Source organism: Nicotiana tabacum, chromosome 22, assembly GCF_000715075.1.
Source record: "Nicotiana tabacum cultivar K326 chromosome 22, ASM71507v2, whole genome shotgun sequence".
NCBI classification, from domain to species: domain Eukaryota; kingdom Viridiplantae; phylum Streptophyta; class Magnoliopsida; order Solanales; family Solanaceae; genus Nicotiana; species Nicotiana tabacum.
In genome coordinates, this window is record NC_134101.1 from 127,380,273 (window position 1) to 127,401,842 (window position 21,570).

Below are 21,570 nucleotides of genomic sequence, written 5' to 3' on the forward strand. Positions count from 1 at the left end.
ATTGCAAAGCTAGACTTAATCATTCATTGCATTTGGTTTGATCGCTTTGTTTTTCTTTAATTCAATTATTTATTGTTCTTAGTTCATTCGTGTTAAATTAAATTATATATCCTTTAAACCGCGTATAAATTCAATTATTACTCATTTTAAGGGTAAACACTATTCTTTAGGTGTTGTGTATGGTAGGACCTAAATTCGAGTGAAATATGAATATTCAAGAAATTAAAATAGATGGCATATTTGGCGTGCCTGTGTAGTATAATTCATAAAGCTAAGTTACATGTATATAATATAGTACTGTCACCTAACTAGGAAAGAAACCAATACATATAAATAAATGGAGAAAAACCTTAATCTATTACTGCCTTACTCCCCAATGTGAAGCCAAAGTTTCAGTTTCACAGACTTATAAGCCAAGCAAACAGCAACAAGTTTAATCGCAACCAAGCAAGCCCGTTGTTACTTGTTGCTACCACTATAAATCTGTAAATACGCAGTTATGTTAGAATCAATCAAAACATAGAACATAGTACATGAGTTGCTATTGAATTGAGGTGAGACTACCTCCATTTTTCTGATAGGTTTTTTTTATTCGTAGGAACGTATATCCTTTCTTGCTTTGTTTTCTGAACCGTTGTTTGTTTTGGAAAAAACAGGATTTGACTCAGGATCGCCCATCTTTGTTAATCCTAGCATTTATCTGAATTTGAAGAGATCACTTAGTAACATTCCATATATACGATGATCATGGGCTTTTTGGTGACGAGAAGGGGAGGAGGAGGAAATCTAGTAACACCTTCAGGACAAACTCCAAATGATGTGCTTGATCTCTCAGTTATAGACAGTTTAGCAGTACTTCGATGCAATGCACGTACGCTGCACGTGTTTAAAGGAGGAGATGCTACTCTCATTCGGGATGCATTTTCAAAAGCTTTGGTTCCTTACTATCCTCTAGCCGGCCGTCTCAAAATGTCACCGCACAGTAATAACCAGCTTCTTCAAATTGATTGTTCAGCACAAGGCATTTGGTTTGAGGAGGCTTCTGCTGATTGTACTCTTTATGATGTCAACTACTTGGATGAAGCTGCAGCTTTGGAAGATAGTACCTTTGATAAACTTCTACCTCAGCTTCATTCTTCTTCTCCTCATCCTATTGGTCATGATACTTTCATGGACCCATTGGTGCTTGTGCAGGTAAACTACTACCTATATATTTAGTCTCATATATATATCTCAAATTGTTGTTGTTTAATTTTATCTATTGTACCTTGTTTTATTTGTAAGATGACAATTCTCACATTTTAAAAAAGTTTACCTATAGACATCCTTTGAGTGATCTGATCGTATAAAATATTAAGTATTATGTAACTAAACAATAAGTATTCGGTGTAGTAAAAGGAGGTATACCTAAACTTATCCCAAAGAGTATATATCCAAAAGCAGGTTATGAAAATCATTTATTAGGTTTAGGTATACCTCCTCTCCATTTTTTTAGTCCCCAAAAATGTATATCCAAAAGCAGGGAAAAGTCAAATATATACAAGTTTAGGTAATATATACCCTGAACTAATCCAATCCAATTAGTTATTTATGTTTCATTAGGGGACACTCCTTAGAAAACATAGGTGTGGTGGATTCACTATGGAACTAATTACTTTCTTAGGGAAATTAAACAGAGGAATTAGTAGTAATAAAGAACTAGCTAACAACAACAACAACAAACCTCGTATAATTCTACAAGTGGGGTTCTGGGGAGGGTATGTGTACGTAGACCTTACCCCTATCTTGAAGGTAGAAAAGTTGTTTCCGATAGACCCCGGCTCAAGGAAAGATGAAAAGATGAAAAGAAAGCAGTAGTAACAAGGAGTAACTCCTCGAGAAATCTTCAACTTCAATATATATTCAAAAACTAGCTAGATAACGATATTGCAATTATCATCACATGCAGGTAACCGAATTTAAGTGTGGTGGATTCGTTATGGGACTAACTTTCTGCCACATTATATGTGATGGATTGGGAGCTGCACAATTTCTAAAAGCAGTAGGGGAATTCGCTAGGGGTGTCGAGAAACTGAGCGCTACACCAGTGTGGTGCAGGGAATATCTTCTCCCAACTCCATCAGCTCAAAAAGGATTAATTGCATCAGATCATGAGACCAAAGACAACTCTTCAATGTCGCCACCCTTCATTATTCCTGTTCCAGATCAAAGGCTGGAGCATGCCAGTTTCGATATTCCAATAGATGAGATCAATCAGCTCAAACACAAAGTAATGCAAGATCAATTAATGGACCGTCAAAATGCATTTTGTTCCTCTTTTGAAATTATAGCTGCTACTCTGTGGAAACAGCGAACCCGAGCAATTTTAGATCTAACAAACGACGAGAAGAATTCCTCCTCCTCGTCGAATTCAAGCTTTATTACTACAGATAATGCAGGTCAGGGGTGGAGCTATGGTCGGCTGTTTATATAGATCAAATATTACTTTATACATGCTCTTTCATCACAATTTATATGATATAGAGTCAAACTTTGGACATAAAATCATTATTTTTTTTGAAATAAAATTTACATATTTGAATTAAGATTCAAAATGTTTAAAAGGCATATGAAAAAATTAAAAACTCTCGAAATCCGAATTGCATGAGACAAAGGAATATATAGGTCAAATATTACTTTTTATTCATATACAATATTAAATCCTGAATACTCTTAGCAAAATTACTGGAGTCGCCACTAATGATGCAGGTGATGACGAAGTGAAGCTGGTGTTTTTCGCTAATTGTCGGCAACTGGTGCCGCTACCGGATGGATTCTACGGGAACTGTTTCTTCCCAGTGACAGTAAAGGCATCGAACAAAATTGTGGCACAAGCATCTCTTGCTGAGGTGGTGAAGCTGATCAAAGATGCCAAGGCTAAACTACCAGCAGAATTCTCACAATGGCTTAATAACAAGACCTACAAATCTGTGAATGAGGATCAAAATGATCCATTTGCCCCGGGCCCTGGAGTAGGTTACGACACACTGTTTATTTCAGAATGGGGAAGACTGGGATTTAACGAGGTTGACTATGGATGGGGAAAACCTGTACATGTGATACCAGTACAAGGATCTGCTGTTATACCTGTGGGAATTGTTAGCAAACAACCTCTGCCCCAAAATGGCATTCGGCTTATGACCTGGTGCGTCCACGCCCAACATCTCCCTTCCTTTCTTAACATGATGAACAAAGGAAATTGATGATCCTCTAATTAATTTATGTCTCCTGCTATCAAAAGCGTATTAATTAATTTGTATGCTTGTGAGAAATAATATGTGATTATGTTAACTAATTTGTATTTGTGTGCCTTATGATTCGTTTTCCGCTTACAACTGTATCAAAATTATGACTCAATTTTTTGTCAACAAGTATTATCAGTGCCTTGGATATATACAATCACACTATGTTTGTTGGAGAAACGTAACTCAACAGAGGGAGTTCTAGTTAATCAAATTATATTAGATCGAATGAAAGTATTTTCACAAAAAATAAACGGAGTTTAAAGTCTATCCCCAAGAAAAATAGGACAGAGCAACTACGTGGCCGGTGTCCAGCTATTTAATTGGCCATTTCCTACAGCAGCACAGCCTTAACAACCCAAAATTTTGGATAATTACAATGGTACATTTGTTATGTTCTAAGAAGAGTACAAAATCCTAACCTAACTCATTGGCTTCATCCCTACTCCAAAAAAGCAAAAACCTAACCGAGTATGACAACACTATTTAAAACCATACTACTAAACTCATGTTCTCTTTTCTGCATGCTTCTTACTTCTTTTTTGCATTTTAATTATTTCCATTCTTCTTGTACATTTTTTTCAAGAATTCCTCCTTAATAACAAGCTTCGTACCAACATAATCATTCGATTCCCTTAAGAGAGACGAAAGATTGTCTTCTTGCATCTCTTTTACGTTATTGCTAGCTGTTAATTTCAAGCATAGGCTTGACCTGCCAGTTATACCTATTTCTGTTACAACCAGAAAAGGCGCATGATCTTGTAATTACTTCTGAATAAATTTAGAAATACTTCGTGATTCATATACAAATCTACTTTTGATTCTCCATCAACCAATCATGTCAAACTATTAAGACAGAGAGCCAAATCCCCAGCTGTCCTGCAAGGGATTCAATTAGAAAACTGAAGAAAAGGAAAAGAAAAGACAACATTAAGCCATAGGGCTATCAAGGAGAGAATGTTAATGAAACCAATCAACTTGATGGAACGGAAAAGCAAGAACATATCATCCATAGATGATGAGAAACTGGAAATTTGATTAAACTAACGCAAATTATAATTAACATATCAAGATGACACAATCAATCATCATCACTTTCATCACTATAGGAAACCAAACCACCTATTGTAACTGGTTCACGGTTTTCATTATCGGCAATAGGTCCTTTCACAAATCTCTGGGATTCTTCTGTCTCATATTTGGATACATTATGAATATCTGATGAAGGCTGTTTGTTATCATCATTAGACACTTTGATAGCTGTTAAAGAATCACCTGAAGTTTCTGGATCCATCTTTGCTTTCTTTGCTTGTGGCTTGACTTTGATAATCGTTCCCAATGGATTAGGTGGACGACTCTTCCTCCTAATTAATGTCGGTTCCTGCATCAACCAACAATCCAATGAAAACCAAAAGATACCGCGACCAGGGCCAGACACATATACCAAAATAGGGATTTATAAGTTTTATCCTCCATTTTCATTAAGGAAACTAGTAACACGTGACTTGCGTCTTGCCAAATATTGTTTCTTAACGATACTGATATACACCACACAGAATTCAATGCCAATTATCATCCCAAATTGGTCATGTAACAGTAGTCCCCTTTCCCTTGTAGAATGGCACAGTTAGAGAGAGTAGAATGACACAGAAGTCCATTTGTTTATCGTATTAAACAGGAACTTATGTCCAAAAGGAGAATGTGAAATATAGAAATATGCAGCAAAACCAACCATTCATCTAAAATTGATAGAAAAAGGCAACTTTAGGAATTTAGGTAAAGCCTCATTAGAAAAGCAAAAATTCCTGTTTGCAAAAGTTGACAGCTTAACGAAGCTTGCTTTAGCACTAAACAAAAACATTTAATCGAGAAAGAGCTGTAAGCACATAATATGTAAACTGAGAACTAGATGCAGGATTAGATACAAGAGAATGTGAAGGAAGAGATGAACAGAAACATGCAACAAGAGTAAAGAGAATGAGACAGGAGCCCCGAGAAGGTGAATCAAATGTAAATCAACTTTACGCTATCAATAAATGATCTGTTTAGTCCATATATCAGAAAGGTGATGTACAACAAAAGAAGAAAAAAAAGGAAAGGGAAGGAAAAACGGGTTTGATCTCCAATTCATGCCTACCAAGTGCTAACACTGACTCAGTTGGATCATGAAAAGGCTGGAACAAGAGATATTCACTGTGCTCCCTTCCTTTGGTTTCGGTGGTCAATGGCAACTCTTCGTAATACAAGAAATTCTACTAAGACACAGGTGCGGCTCTAAGGTAAGGCAAGTGAAGCCATTGTCTTAGGCCACCAAATATTAAGGCCCCAAAAATAAGCATTGTATTAATATTATGCTATATATAATTTTATGTAATTATTATTAATAATACTTTCAAATTTTAGTATTTTTTTTATTTGATTGAGGTTGATGGGTGAGTGAGTAAATAACGATAAATTCTCTCTCGTTAAATTAAATACTCATAGTGTATTTAGCTTCTTATCAATTCTAGTTTTCTTCCTCTATTTACACTCTTCTTTTATATGTTCATGACGATTTTAATTTTCAACTTCAACTCAGTTTCTCTGAATTAGCTATTTATTTTTGTCATATTTAATTGATCCATACATCACAAAGCAAGTTATCTTGTCTCTCATATTTTTAAACTAATAAATCTTCGAGGGCAAGTCGCGCAAAGTTCGAACCTCGGTATATAATGGACCCATTCATCTATTCTTTTTCACTTAAATACCATGTTTTTATCTTCGGAAAAATTTAAAACTGCGACGAGCGCTTAACCCGCACATAATGTGTTGCGCCCTTACCACTAGACCCAAGTCATATAGATTTTTTTTGTCTCACAAGTTTATGTTTTTATGAAAGAAGTTAAGGGCCTTTTAATATTTTTGGCTTTAGGCCACCAAGTTTGTTGAGTCGCCCCTGCTAAGACGAATAGAAAGAATACTATATAAACAGAGAGCATCAGAAGTCCCTCAATAATTGGATAAGTAAAATTCCATCTTGGAACTTAATAGACCTAAATTACTCTCCAAATATAAGATTGCAGCTTTTCAATTGTTTAGGGATCTTCATTGCCATTTGATATTATGGGTGAGGCCTGATAGGGTTGCATTGCATACGCTTGCTAAAACCTATTGATAGCAAAGCTGCAAAGCTTAAGTTTTAGCTTCTAAATTTAATTAATTGAATCTTGAATAGTTCGTTCACAGGCTTCTCAAGTTTTTGCTAGTAAATTAGCTGTTGCAGCATGTTATTCTTCTTTCCTCCTAGTTCCAAGCCAACAATTCTTCTTCTTTTCACTGATTAACCAGCTTAATCGCCTGCAATTGTTTTGATTTCTTCAACTTTTTTGTTAAGGTGGTTTTGTTGTGTGGTGCAGACGGCATCACTTTATCACTGGTACCAACTAGTATAGTCACAAGATTTCCATCTTTAAAAAGAAATTGCTTGCCTTTCATCCTGGGATTTTGACTTTTTTCCTAAGCCTCTTAACTTTACTATTTTATATTACGAACAAAGGTAATCAGATACTACTTTCTGCATCTGTGCCAGCAAATTAATTTTTTAGCAACATCCTTCCTGAAACCCAATGAATCATTGTTACTTCTTGATTTTGACCATTTAAGCCAAATCATGAACATAAAAACAAGAGAGAGAAAAGAATGAATAAGAAAAAGAAAATAGAATAACCATGGAGGCCAAAAAAAAAAATCAACCAAGTTATAGATGATTGTGGTACAGAAAAGGAGCTGAACAAAGGAGGGGAATTATGGAGTATTAAGAATTTGAAGCACAATTGGACGTTCTCCGTGTTTTCTCTTTAGATACGTAATTGGTACAAATCCGGAAATTTGAAGCACAATTGGACGTTCTCCACCTTTTCTCTTTAGATACGTAATTGGTACAAATCCAGACACCTCCTCTGTTGCCTAAGGGGAAAACATAGGAAAGCCCAAAGGTCTAATGGGGCTGTAAGTGCAGAGCCCAATTAAAGCGGGGACTTCAACAAAGAAAGGCTAATGAATTTTTTTTTTCTTTTAAATATACATGTAATGCATGAAAAAAAAACAAATAAAAACACAAACTAAATGATATCAACATTGGATTAACAAAAACACCACAATTAAGTGAATATAACAAGTAGTACTTTATAATTATACGAAAAAGTGAATATAGAAAGTAAAAAATCACCTCCTTCAAGTTCAAAAACCATTTAAATTTATGATTCAGATGCAAATATGCAGTAACTTTCTAATTAAGATATAGTAACTAGCTTTCTAGTGTAGTAGTAAATCTACAATTTTCTTTTTCTTTTTACCTTGCCAACTATATCTAGTGATGCTCTACAGAACCCATGGATGACGAGACATGCACTGAAGCACCCTTTAAGTGAAACGAAACGCCAGCCTGACTACCTAGCTTTGCAATTTTTCAACGTTTATCTGAAAGTTTAGTGCTATGAAGTACAGGTATTCATTTTAGAGAGACGTGTATGAAATCATTAAAAAGAGGTAACTTGCCAATATATCTTAGACTAAAGGCCAAGAACCATTTTGGTATTAGTGCATCACACATGTAATATCATTTGACCATATAAAGCCATCTCATATAAATATGCGGCCACACAGCAGAAGTAAAGGCAGACAATTTCCAACATCGGGCGAGATGCTGATAAAGCAGTGGCTAAGAAACAAAAAGCCATGAACACCAAAAATACAGTGCTTTTCTCAAGGCAGATCCAGCTATTGAGACTAACCTGGACTTTCGGAACAGGAGGCATCTCCTTGATTTCCTGTACAATGGTTGACTGTGCAGCAACAGCAGCCTAAAAAACCCAAGAGTAAGATCAGCATTCTTCATAGGCCATAAAGCAAACTTCTAGGCAATGACGTTGAACAATGACACTAAATTACTTGAAAACTTCGCAGCTGCTCAGCTTCTTCATCAGCCACTTGCTTCTCATAATCTCTCCTTGACTAAACAATCAAAGAGTTAAGCAAAAAGTATCAAATATATGATGTGTGCATAAATATGTCCATGTTATGTTCATACACAGAGGAGACAGACAGACATCAATTTGTACGCATAAGCAAATGCATTGAGCAGAGAAGAGATCAACGAGTTAGAGAGCATCAAAAGGTTATATCTTTTATCTTCTTCTAATGCAAATTAACTCAGCCCAATACCAACTTCTCGAGAACTGGCCTTTCCATTGCAAAATAAACAGTGGAGCTCACCGTCCATGTATTATCGCACAAGAGCATCAAGAGTACACTAAATAAGGTTTTCCTAAACTAATAAACAAATAAGAGATTGGAATAAATATATTCATATAAGTAAAACCAAATTTCCATATATACTACAGCACATAGAATTGAATAACTTCACAACACTACACTAAATGGCAAATGTCATAAAAAGCAACAAAATAAGAAGCTGAAGAAATCCAAACTCCTGCCATGACGATCTTGTTCAAGTCAAGCCGGGCTGGGTCATCCAGCATTTCATGCCAATCTGAAAGCTGAGGAACCTCACAAGTTGAGCCCCCTCCCCACATAGGGAGGAGGGTCATGCCGCTACGCAAAACATATCTTGAAAGCTTGATTAAAAAGGTATAGTGAAGCATTAAGAACTAAACTATGCTGGAGCCCATTCACACATATATATACTGCTCCATTAGCAGGTATAGACTAATAGAACTGAGAGATTAGACAAAGCACAAATTAACATTTTAATAAAAAATCTAGAGCAATTGTAATATTTATGATATTCCAGCTTGAATAGTTGCATTTAGGCTTCCGAGCAAGAAATACTTTCTAAAAGATTAGGATGCCACATGATTCAACCTTAATGCAGCAGAGGTGATAAGTGCATAATAATAAACTAAAATCATCACCAACTCCATGATATGCCTAAAAGCTCAACGCACACCTAATGTACTTACTGTGAGCATCTTCTACACTAGGATACAGTAAACATGACAGGATATACGCTACTACTACAACAGAAATTACACCTTAATACCGAACTAGTTGTGTTCGTCTATATGAATCATCCATATTCACCCATCCCATTTTGGACTTGTTTCATTCGAATACTCAATAATTTGTAATTTAAGACAGCTTAGGGTCCTTATCACTAGATTTCCTGAACAACTCATGCTGACATTCAAATTTCTAAACAAACTAAAAAGACTCCGAGTAAACACTGGACTTTAGGTATGTGTACCGACAAAACCAGGCTTTAATCCTATCTATTAATATCACCTATAAGAACCTTTTACCTCTGTCATGTTTTGTTCTTCATTAAGTTCGCTTGGGTTCCAAGAGATTCTACATCTTTAAGGACAATTTCCCTCCATGTGATTTCAGGTTCACCTCGTTCCCTTTTAACATATGTAATCATGATAGCATCACAAATAAGGACCGGCGCATTTTGCAGCTCTAGAACATGGCTATGCACTTTTTCAGCAAGCTAGTTGTAATGACCCATATTTAAGTTAGGGTATGTTGGTCTTTTAACATCACTAAAAAAAAAAAGAAACAAAAACAAAAAGAAAAGGAAAACCTAATCAGTTAATAAAAGGGGCAAAAGCCCATTGAACGAAAAGAAGAAAAAAAAGGGGATTTGGTGGAAGGGAAAGCAAGGCTAAGCTGCTGCAACAGAAGCTATAGAAAAAGGGAAAAACAAAAATGCAATGAAGAGAAGAAGAAAGAGGCTGGAACCAAACTTTGAAAAATAGGTAATATAGTATTAATATATTTTGTTTTACTAATATCAGAGTATATAAATTTAATAATTTGAGTTAATATAGTGAGATTGACTAATATAATTAGAAGCAAGAAAAGATTAAGCAATGCTTCTCTTAACTCATAGCACTTTGTGGAAGAATCATGAGTGCCTGAAGACACTTTGTAACGTTGATTTTTTTTTTTGAAACAATTCAAATTCATAATGCCTTTGTATGTAGTAGTATGAATTAAATATGGGAACAGACATAGAAACAAACTTAATTCAAAGGATAAACTTTCTTACTTCAGTTGCTTAAGATTATCATCTGGTTGTATATAATTTTGTTAGGTACGAAAGAAAGTATTGTCGATAGTGATCCTATATTCCTATATGATCTAAGATCTATACACATAGTTGGCATAATTTGGGTAAAAGAAAATTGAAGAACAAATATACGAGTAAGTTGAAATTGATAGATTATAGACTAGTTGAATTACTCAGAGCATGGATAAATATAACTCAGCGAATTGATGATAGAACATAAAAATCTGAGGATTTGGCATCTAAATTTAGCTATGAAATAGCTTAAACAGAGAAATTAAAACGAGATCGATATTGATGTGATTATATATTGATTGAAGAAATTCGTACAGATCGCTCGTGGCGACGAGTTTGGTATTTCGACACGAGTACGATGAGTAGTAATCTTACCGCAATTTGTGTTTACATAACCTGCATGGTTTATACATTATTTTGAAAATAAAATGTGTTACCAAATATTTGAAATTGCATGTGGGACAAGTCCTTTACTTGATATGGTATTGAATAGTTTACTTGAGAGGTTCAGTTATTTGAAATATTCTCACTATTACTAAACATGTTTTACTATTACTTGAGATATGATTATCGTTACCGAAATTGGATTACATGATTTGACAAGAAATTAAATGCCTTGTACTTAAAATGCTTTCATGTAAATATTTATTGTTTTTTTGATAAGGTAAATTGTATTAAACAAAAGGGAGAGAACTTCCGTATACAAAAAGTATACCAAAAAGTAGAGAATTTATTAGAACATGATTCTCTACAAAAGACGCCCAATCTTCTATACAAATAGGGGCTATATGAGTGCACCAAAAAGCGATAAAAGACTATTCTTAAGATGTGAAAAAGGAGACTCAATCCCCTCAAAAGCTCGCCTATTTCTCTCCCCCCAAACTATCCACATGAGAGCTAACGGGGTGAACTTCCACGCCTTTTGCTTTCTTCTTCTACGAAAACCGGCCCAGCTATATAGCATTTCCTTTACAATGCTTGGCATCACCCATTGAACACCAAAAAGGTTCAGGATCGCCCTCCACAAAGCCGAGGACACAGGGCAATGCAACAAAAGATGATCAACTTCTTCCCCTGAGCTTTTACACATATAGCACCAACTAACAAGTGTAATTCCCCTCTTTCGCAAATTCTCAGCAGTCAAAATCACTCCCCTCGCCGCTAGCCATGCAAAAAAGCACACCTTCGTGGGCGCCTTAGGAATCTAGATCGAGGAGTATGGAAAAGAGGCCTCCTCTCTCACCATCATAATCTGGTAAAAGGACTTTACGGTGAACAGACCATCGCCATACAAACCCTATCTCCAAGAATCACAAGATGGCTGAGGCCTGTCTTGCCCATATAGCAGTGTCAATAAATCTTGGAGCTCCGCAATCTCCCAATCTTGCATGTTCCTTCTAAATGAGAGGTCTCATACTACCCCCATACATGCTCCTTACGAATCTGTTGGACCATCAATTCCTTCTGGTTTGAAACTCTGAAGACGTGGGGAAAGGAGACCCTCAGAGTATCCTCTCCACACCACCTATGATTCCAAAAGCTGATTCTCCTTCCATCTCCCTCCATCTCCCACTTATAAGAGATGTTGCCACTGAAGGATTCCCAATTCTTCATGATGCTCCTCCACATGCCACACCCGAAAGATGTTGTGATTGCCTTGGTCCTCCAACCCCCTCCCGTGGACTCGTACTTTTCTACTGTGACCTCCCTCCATAGAGCATGCTCTTCTACCCCGAATCTCCACAGCCATTTCCCCAACAAAGCTCTGTTGAATACCCTAAGATCTTTTACACCAAGTCCACCTCACTTCTTTGGGGAAGTGACTGTTTGCCAATTCACTAGATGATACTTTCTAGTTCCATCCGCTGCATCCCAAAGAAAATTCCTTTGAAGCCGCTCCAGTTTTTCTGTGATGCTCACAGGAGCTTGCAACAGGGACAAGTAATAGGTGGGCATACTCGATAAAGTGCTTTTAATGAGCACTTCCTTTCCGCCTTTTGACAAGTACCGTTTCTGCCAGCCTGCTAATCTTTTTTCAACCCTTTCGATCACTGGATTCCAAATCGTAGTATCTTTATACGAAGCGCCCAATGGGAAACCCAGGTAAGTAATGGGAAGGGAGCCCACCTTACATTTGAGAACATAAGACAAAGTATCGATGTTAACAACCTCACCCACCGAGAAAATCTCACACTTGCCGAGGTTGATTTTGAGACCTAATACTATCTGAAACCACTGCAGGACCTGCTTCAGGTAGGTCAACTAATCCATATCGGCATCACAGAAAACTAGGGTGTCATCCGCAAAAAGCAAATGAGAGACTCTTCGGGCACTAGGCACCCCGATCAGAGCTGAGAATCCTCTCAAGAAGCCTCCGCCCGCCGCTCGATCCATCATTTTACTCAAAGCATCCATCACTAGAATGAATAGCATGGGGGATAAGGGGTCTCCTTGCCTGAGGCCCGCAAGAGCTGCTAAAGAAACCACACGGGCTACCATTAACCAAGACAGAGAATCTGACTGAGGAAATGCAGAACTTGATCCATCCCCTCCATCTTACCCCAAACCCAATTCGCATCATAATAAAATCCAGGAACTCCCAATTGACATGATCGAAAGCCTTCTCAAGGTCTAACTTGCATAGTAAGCCGGGATCTCTATTTTTCCTTCTGGAGTCTACAAGTTCATTTTCCACCAAAGCGGCATCCAGGATCTGCCTACCTTCCACAAACGCATTCTGGGAGGACGAAACAAACACATCAAGAACCTTCTTGAGTCTATTGGAAAGCAGTTTAGAAATAATCTTGTAAATGCTCCCCACAAGACTAATAGGCCTGTAATCACTGATAGAAGATGCACCTTCTTTCTTAGGCACAATAGTAATAAAAGAAGCATTGATACTTCTCTCGAAAATACCATTCACATGAAAGTATTCAATGGCTTCCATCAACTCCCCCTTGATGGTGTCCCAACAGAGCTGGAAGAAGGCCGGGGGCCTTATCACCAGCACAACTCGACACAGCCTTGTGCACCTCCTCCTCCTTGAAAGCCCTTTCTAGCCACTCACTGTCTCCCTCCCTTATGTGGTTGAACTTTATTCCCCCCAAAGTCGGCCTCCAACTAACTTCCTCTTTGTATAAGTTCTCATAAAACCCCATTATTGCCCCTTTTACCTCCTCCTCTCCCTCAATCCTCACCCCATCCGTAACTAAGGACTCTATGAAGTTTCTCCTTCAATTTGCAACCGCCACCCTGTGGGAAAATTTTGGTATTCGAATCCCTTTCCTTTAACCATAGCACCCTCGATTTTTGCCGCCAACTAGTCTCTTGAGCTATTGCTAACTCGACTATTCCCTCTTAACCTCCCCCAATCTCTCTTTCTCAGATTCATCTAACTCCCCCGCCCCTTCCCCTCTCTCTAGATCCCCCAATTCATGCATAAGCTCCCTCATTTTAACCTCTACCCTCCCAAAAACCTCCTTATTCCACCTAATAATATCTTCCTTGAGCAATTTAAGTTTCTTCGAAAGACGGAATGAAGGTGTCCCTGATACCCCGTAGCTTGTCCACCATTCTTTCACCTTGTCACCAAATCCTGGCACCTTCAACCACATGTTCTCGAATCGGAAGGGAGCACGCACCCCTTCCCTCTGCATCCATCGAGCAAGATAGGCAAATGATCCAAAGTCAGCCTAGGTAAAGGAATCTGCATCACATTCGGCACCAGCTCATCCCAGGAGGGCGATATAAGAAATCTATCAAGTCTAGACCTTGAGTTGGAATCCTCCGCCCTGGCCCAAGTAAACCTTTCCCGTGACAGAGGAAGATCAATGAGAAAGTGATTATTGATGAAGTCAGAAAACTCCTCGATGGCCCTCAAAATCATACTACACCATAATCTCTCCTCCGAGAATCTAATAGTGTTAAAGTCTCCCCCCAGAACCCATGGAATATCCCATCCCCCCATCATATTGGCCAGTTCCTCCCAGAAAAACACTCTTGGACCCTTCTCATACCGGTCCGTACACTCCCCCAAATCCCCACTCCACCCCACTCACTCTATCTTTGACAAGAGCTGCTAAAGAAAAAACTCCCTTCTTAATCTCCTTTACCTCCAAACTTCTATCATCCCACATTAGAAGAATGCCCCCGGCACTTCCCACTACTGGAACCCAGTCATATTTTACCCAACTACCACCCCAGACACTCCTCACAATCATATCCGACAAAACTTCCATTTTTGTCTCCTGAAAGCAAACTAGGTTAGCACCCCACTCTCTAACTCCCACTTTGATGATGGCCCTTTTGTTTAGGTCATTCATCCCCCTTGCATTCCATGAAAGAATCTTAACTTCCATAAGAAACAATATCCCCCTTCTCCCCACCCCCTCTAACCGAGCTCCCTTCTTCCCTATCACATACCCGGTCCCTTCTCTGGTACACCACTATATCCCCTAAATTATTTTGCTTAACACCTTGACCCAACTCCCTCCCTGCACCATCATAACAAGATTGTTGTTCAATCTCCCTCAACAGTTCTAACACCCTATCTTCCTTCCCTTCAAAAGAAACACCAAGAAACTTCCCAAAGTTTAATAGTTTATCCTCCATCCAGAAAGACATATCCCCTCCTCCAATCCGTGACGAAATTGGACAGGCGTCTTCTATATGAACCCTTTCCTTGCCCCTACCGGAGGAATACAAGACCATAGCATTGCTAGCAATAGGAACTTTAGGTGCCGAAAGGATCTCGCCATTTCCTTGAGGGGTATCAATCTCTGAAATTAGCACCCCGCTGCTACATGAATGACCAAGAACACCAGTAGGGTAGCAGGAAGGAGGAGAGCATGGAGCCCTTGGCGGCATCTTAACTGGAGATACTGGTCCGGCACTAACATCAGATGGGGCATGCTCAACGATCTTCCCAAAAGAAGAAGAAGAAGCTTGAAGTGTAGCCTCAACACAACTAAGCCCAGGAGCAGGTGAGGGGGTGATGGAGCTGAGTCCATCAGAGGCGGGAGGTCGTGGAATAACAGCACCATCTATAGCCGGTGCCATCCCTGAAGCAGCGGCCATCGAAGAAGGGCGAAGGTCACTAGAGCTCGGTGCAGAAATGCCACTGTGTGTAGCACCATTGGCAGAAGAAGGAAGAACGACTGTTCCCATATGCTTAGGAGCCTTAACAGACGCAGCTTGAAATAATCTGGGCCCCTTAGGATCAATTCTAATAGAATTGGGAAAAGTTATTGGGGCCATGTAAGGAGGCCCGGGCCTATACTTGCTGAAAACTTGCCTAGCCCTAGGATAATTAGAAGATGACAGGCCCATTCTACCTTTCCGGCCCGCATCACTAACCCATTCACGTCTTTCCCTCCTGTTGAAATTTTGTCTTCTTCTCCCAAATTCAAACCTCTCGTCTCTTCTAGATCTAACATCTGATTCTGGCTTAGACCACTGATCCGGTGAGCCCTCCCCTCCCCTCAGAGACTGGTTTCCCATGCCCTCCCTTCTATTTGACCTTCCCTTTTCTTCCGCCACTATCACAGGCATAAAGATAGGGCGAAATTCAGGGTTCAACCACACCCTATAACTCAAGTAGCCATCTTCCATCACAGTGGAGACAGGGATTCTGCCTCATTTCCTCACCACAATCCTCACTCGCAATAGATCATGTAGGCTTCAAATGACATCAAGAAAGCCCCCACAGATTTTCCCAATCTTCTTGAAGAGGTCAAGGCACCAAAGATGCACCGGGAGACCCACCATGTTGACCACCAATGTTTCGCCGGTGAAACAATGGTCAAGACACCCATCATGCTCCACCCATTTGTCTAGATGTAAAAAGTTCCCATCAAACCATATGTTTCCTCTAACAAAAATTTCTGAAGCTTGAGACTCGTCGAGAAATCGAAAGAGATATTGCGTATCCCCCAGTTGCGTTATTTTCAGCTCGTCATTGACATTCCATGCATCTGCTGCCCAATTCCTAACAGCCTCTAGAGAACCAACCCATTTGGAGAAAAATTCAATCAGACAAGATTTCAAGAAACCCTTGCGCCTGAGAGTGTGCTCCTCAGACAGCGAGAAGTGCGGTTTCTGCCCTACGTCGAGCTTTCGATGACATCTTCCCTCAAGTTCTAGGGTTGACCAAGAGACAGCTTTGATAAAAGACACTTTTTCCAGTTTTCCAGATTCTAGAGATAAGTAGGAGTTTCTCTCTGTAGAGTCCATCATTTCTAAAAGGTTGACTGAAGAAGAAGATTTGAAATTTGATCGGAAAAAACCTCCCCCATCGCCGGAAAATAGTGAAAGTCGTCGGATTTTGGAGAAAGTTAGATGGGTAGGCTCGGAATAGCCTCGTGAAGAGGCTGTCTGAAGGCGACCAGACGAGATCTGGCCGGAAATTTCCTCACGTGCCGGCCCGTGGCATAAAGGTCGCCGGAAGTGGGCCACGCGTGTGGGCGCGTGGCAGGCTGTCCGTCAGAGATTTTTCTGGGTTTTGGTCGCGGTGGGGGTGGCTATCTGTGGGTGGTGATAAAATCCTAGGATTCATGGTACAGAGATGCCTCGGGAGTAGTGCCTGAGAGCATCTTAGGTTTTAAGGCACAGGTATTTGGGTCTATTCTATTCAACTGAACTTTCTTTTTCTTACCCTCTGGAAAATGGTAGATGAATATAGATCTCCGCAAAAATAGAGGCTAAGTAGGATAAAAATCAAAATCATAAGTCATAACCTAGCATGTCTCAATGTTGGCATCAAAAAATAGTAAGGAGTCTGAAACTAGGATAAGAGCAACGTCAAGAGGTCTATAGGTGCAAACACTGAATATTTATTGTTTACAAAGAAAAGTATAAATGGGAGAAGACTTTGAAGGATCTCATAGCTAACGGCAGGTTCGTTAGACCTGGTGCACCTTGTATTTACAGATTACTAGTTACAATTATAGCTCTTGCTAGTGGGAAGGTAACTAGCATATAGTAATAGTTTTTCCCTCGAGTAGGGACCTACAGCTATATTTGACTCCTATTACAAAGGAGTCCACATAGTAATACAGATTACATGATCCTTTCTTGCAAACCTCCCAAACATAAAGATTTGCTATGACATACTCCCTCCGTTCCAGTTTATGTGAACCTATTTCCTTTTTGGTCCGTTCCAAAAAGAATGAACTCTTTCTAAATTTGGAAACGATTTAGCTTAAACTTACAATTCTACCCTTAATGAGAAGCTTTTATAACCACACAAATACTCTAGGCCCCTTTTTAACTTGTTTAGGACCACAAATTCCAAAAGTCTTCATTTTTTTCTTAAACTTTGTGCCCAGTCAAACAAGTTCACATAAATTGGAACAGATGGAGTATATGTTATGAGATTATTACCGATTTGTTATATTGATTTTTGTTATAGGAAACCCATGAATAGACTGATTATATTTATAGATTTGAGAGGGCATTTTATTTTTATCATAGTTTTGATTATTATTATACAAGTATGTTTTCTGACTTGTCCCTATTTTTGTTACAAAGACAGCAGTTGACGCTGGCGAGTAATTCGTAAAGTAGAGCGCACAGGTTGATAGTTCTTGGTGATCCCCGCACTCGTTTGCGTGGGCGAATTTGCTATAGTCTTGTCTTTTGAACTCTTAGAGTTGCTCCAGCGTTATCTTATTAGTGTCGTGAGTATTCATTTGTTAATATGGCCTAGTTACTAGTATTACACTTTCTTTCCGTATTTATAGAGTTGGCTTTGGTTTTGTTATGTTGATAATGTTGATAATATTGGTGGAAACTCATTTGTGGTTAGTTGATGAAGATTGTGACTGATTTAGGTGAATATTGATTGGTTGTTATTTATTTATGAGACAAAAAAAATTTTGGATAGTCCAAAAACAGGAGAAACTCTGTTCGTTTGTCTGTAAAATACCGATAAGGCTTACTTGGGAGCACTTGCTCCTAAGCGCCAGTCACGATCCTAAATTGGGTCGTGACACTAGTCCACCCTAGACTACAAGCATGAATGTTATACATCTCAAGCAAACTTGTCTTGTTTTATCCTCTAAGTAGTTCTTGTATCTTCTGTCATATGAAAGTATTTCTAATTTTGTATGACCCGCACATCCATTGTAACATCCATATATACTACTACAATCAACGAATTATAAATCATGAATCATTATGCATAAAATAACTGTAAGTTTAAACTCCGCGATCAGAGGGCTTGTCGCTTGGAAGAGAACAAAGGAACTTTAAGTTGATATAAGAAGCTGAATTTTGAGATAGTCATTCACTAAGCTCCCACTGCTCATATAAGCATCCAATCTCAAATTAGATGAGTCCTTAAAGCAAAAGGTAGAATGTTCCCCATCAAATGTGAAGAAATGACGGCAAAGACTAAGCATAAGTAGCTTAAATAACGTGGACATGGCATCATGGCAATGACAAAGCATGTATAGATTATCTATTAGTTGTATCTCAAACAAACATAAAGACCTTAAGCAACATCTAACCATTTCAAGCTTATCAAGGAACTCGGTCTCGTCATCATCCAAGGCTTTAGGTGGTCCTACAAGAACATTAAAGAGATACATTTCCAAGCAATTGTAAATTAATAGCACAAGCACCAAAATGAGTAACCCACAAGAAACAAAAAAGGAAAAGGGTCCTTAATTACTCACGGTGTTTAAATCGCTCATTAAATTCAGCATCTTTCCTGTCCTTGTTTTCCTTCAAAATCTGCGGTTTCAATGAAAAATATAACTCAAGCTGGAGAGTTTGATATTTGAAGAACATATATACCAGAGAGCATAAACATATGGACCACAGCTACCTTAACACAAAAGATTGAAACTGGAAAGGATAATCAATGAAAGGAAAAATAATGTCACTTAGAATAATAGAAGGTACTAATTTCCAAAATTATTGCTTTGACAACACAATTCCAGTAATGTTCTATTGAATTCCCTTGGTCGAAAAATTATATTGTCGTGTAAAATATAAAATAAAAAAGATTTGATCTTATATGAACTGTCGGATCCCCTTGACATAAGGGAAATTTTTAGTGTAGTGATAAAGTGGGTTCAAAAAGTTGCTTCAGGTCATAAGTTTGAATTCAAACTATGAGATTCTAATATCTTTTCGAATTCCTTTATAGAAATTACTGGCTGCGCCACTAATTGATACTAGGATATTTGATACAAGTGTTTGTAAGTATCCTGAAGGTACATGCACATTGTTGTCAATCTTTATAGTGTATTTTGAAGAATTTACACAAACCGCCCAGTAACTAGATGGGAAGGAGATAGAGAAACAATAAGTGACAAGCAGAAGGGAGTTTATTGAGTTTTGTCGGGCCTCATAAAGTGGGCGATCTCTCTGAGCAGTTCCGTCCTCGACCCGAGCACCCCGAGTTCTCTTGGCTTCTTCCAACTACGAAAAAACGCACGTTTGAAGGAAACAACTAATGGCGGAAGAAACCCGTGTGAAGAGAGGAAATGGGAGCAAGGGTTTACGGTTTACCTGTTCTTCGGAGACAAAACTCATCAACCTTATAGCAGGTGGTAAATCTTCGTCCGCCATTATCAAGTTCAGTTGTCGCACTACAAAGTTACACCGCCAAGTTGGGTGAAGTATTAGCAATATCTGAGCTGCTTCCCCTTTACAGGTAACTGTGTTTTCCCCCTTTCTTTTCCAATTTCAATCTCCCAATATTCTCAATCAATCACTAAATTGATACTTGATGTACAAAAGGAATCAATAATTGTGTCATCGAAAAGTTAGTATGTGTTGTATTTGTATCTTTTTATTTAGTTTTTAAAAATAATTTAATTTTTAATCTTCCTATTTTATTCTTAATGAAATTTAAAATCACATAAATTTCTATAAGTTTCCAAGTATTTCTTTCTTTTTTAAGATTTGTGCCGAGTCAAAGCTTAAGAAATTAAGACGGGGAAGTATATTTTTCATTCCACTTTTTACCATCCAATGTACTTTTATTTAGCTAAAAACAACTAGAACTGTGAAAATATATTTGGATAAATTTTAGAATAAATGTCTTCCATGCTCACTAACAATTTGAACAGAACAACGTACTCTTAAAAAGATCTCATGTCATATTTACTGATATCCGGTGATTTATTTATATTTTTGGTATTAATTTTTTAAATACAACAATAACAATAATAACCCATAGGAATCTCACAAGTGGGAGTGTAAACCTTACGTTACTCCGGGGGAGTAGAGGTATTGACCTTTTAACTATGCCTTTTAATATATTTAATTCTCAAGTGTATTTTATCCCGATAGGATCCATGTCTTTTCCAGACTATTACCAAATAAACTATTATTGAATACCCTTTCTTCTTCTTCCTTTTGATTTTCTATTAATTCAGATTCACGTCGCATAAGTTCTAACCCTCTCTTTTTTCACTGCCTAAGAGAAAGAACAAACAAAGCAATGAAAATATCAAAAAAAGACCGAAAAGCTCTTGAGCTTTTGGGCGTGTTTTTCTTATGTTTGGTTGGCTTAAATGTTGTGGAAAATATTTTTCTCATGAACTAATTTTCCAAAGCTCTTTTTTAACCTTCCCCATCCTATTTTTCATCTCCATCAACCCACCCCCACCCTCACCCCACCCTACCACCCATCCACCCCACCTTTGCCCAACCCCCACCCTCGCCTCAACCCCCCCACCCTAAATAGAAATATTAATATTATTTAATGGTACTTTTTTTTCATGTTATAGATAGAGTATTTTTTTTCATTTCGACAAATGAATATTTTTCTTTTCATGATATAAAAAAAGTATTTTCTTTCCTTTCAACAAAATGATGTAGTAAAGGCATTTTCTTTCATTTCAACAAAAAAAAAAGGTTTTTTATGATGTAGAGAAAGTGTTTTCTTTCATTTCAAAATGTAGAAAAAGTATTTTCTTTCATTTCAACGAAATGAGTATTTTCTTTTCATATTCTAGAAAGAGTACTTTCTCTTTTAACAAAAAGAAAGAGTATTTTCTTTTTAATTATGGAGCACAAATTTCAACGTTATTTTTGGGTAAAAAAATAATGCAACACATTAGTTCATTTGGGTTTGTGCAAATTTTTGAGGGGGGGAGGGAGAGCATAAGAAACATGGGGACTTGGAGGAAGGGGGTGAAGAGAGTAACATAAAAAATTATTTTCCTAAAAAATATTTTCTACTCACTA

At 38.1% G+C, this 21,570-nt stretch overlaps 2 protein-coding genes across 7 annotated transcripts; one reads left to right on the top strand and one right to left on the bottom strand.

Annotated features, from left to right (window-relative positions):
- Positions 1–369: 369 nt before the first annotated feature.
- LOC107815242 (acyl transferase 4-like) lies at positions 370–3,421 on the top strand. Its single transcript, XM_016640800.2, has 4 exons — positions 370–554; positions 657–1,194; positions 1,949–2,438; positions 2,749–3,421. Exons 2-4 carry the CDS (start codon positions 742–744, stop codon positions 3,240–3,242), a joined length of 1,437 nt encoding a protein of 478 aa, XP_016496286.2. The 5' UTR covers positions 370–554; positions 657–741; the 3' UTR covers positions 3,243–3,421.
- Positions 3,422–3,486: 65 nt separating this feature from the next.
- LOC107815243 (uncharacterized) lies at positions 3,487–20,133 on the bottom strand. 6 transcript variants are annotated; one of them, XM_075243875.1, is made up of 8 exons: positions 19,885–20,133; positions 19,636–19,794; positions 19,044–19,101; positions 18,876–18,931; positions 8,214–8,276; positions 8,057–8,125; positions 4,557–4,662; positions 3,487–4,155 (listed from the first exon to the last, which is right to left on the bottom strand). In XM_075243875.1, exons 1-8 carry the CDS (start codon positions 19,942–19,944, stop codon positions 4,118–4,120), a joined length of 609 nt encoding a protein of 202 aa, XP_075099976.1. In that variant the 5' UTR covers positions 19,945–20,133; the 3' UTR covers positions 3,487–4,117. The 6 variants fall into 6 exon arrangements, with proteins under 6 accessions (XP_075099976.1, XP_075099977.1, XP_016496287.1 ...); XM_075243876.1 differs by having other exon boundaries at positions 3,487–4,160; XM_016640801.2 differs by lacking the exon at positions 3,487–4,155 and having other exon boundaries at positions 4,301–4,662; positions 19,642–19,794; positions 19,885–20,131.
- Between the last annotated feature and the right edge of the window lie 1,437 nt (positions 20,134–21,570).

Coding starts and splice junctions, on each gene's coding strand:
- LOC107815242 (XM_016640800.2), top strand. CDS start 742: ATGATCATGGGCTTTTTGGTGACGAGAAGGGGAGGAGGAGGAAATCTA. Junction 1,195..1,948: donor ACCCATTGGTGCTTGTGCAG/GTAAACTACTAC, acceptor CATCACATGCAG/GTAACCGAATTTAAGTGTGG. Junction 2,439..2,748: donor TATTACTACAGATAATGCAG/GTCAGGGGTGGA, acceptor CTAATGATGCAG/GTGATGACGAAGTGAAGCTG.
- LOC107815243 (XM_075243874.1), bottom strand. CDS start 19,944: ATGGCGGACGAAGATTTACCACCTGCTATAAGGTTGATGAGTTTTGTC. Junction 19,102..19,635: donor CTAGTTACTGGGCGGTTTGT/GTAAATTCTTCA, acceptor TTGAAACCGCAG/ATTTTGAAGGAAAACAAGGA. Junction 8,126..8,213: donor AGCAGCTGCGAAGTTTTCAA/GTAATTTAGTGT, acceptor TGGGTTTTTTAG/GCTGCTGTTGCTGCACAGTC.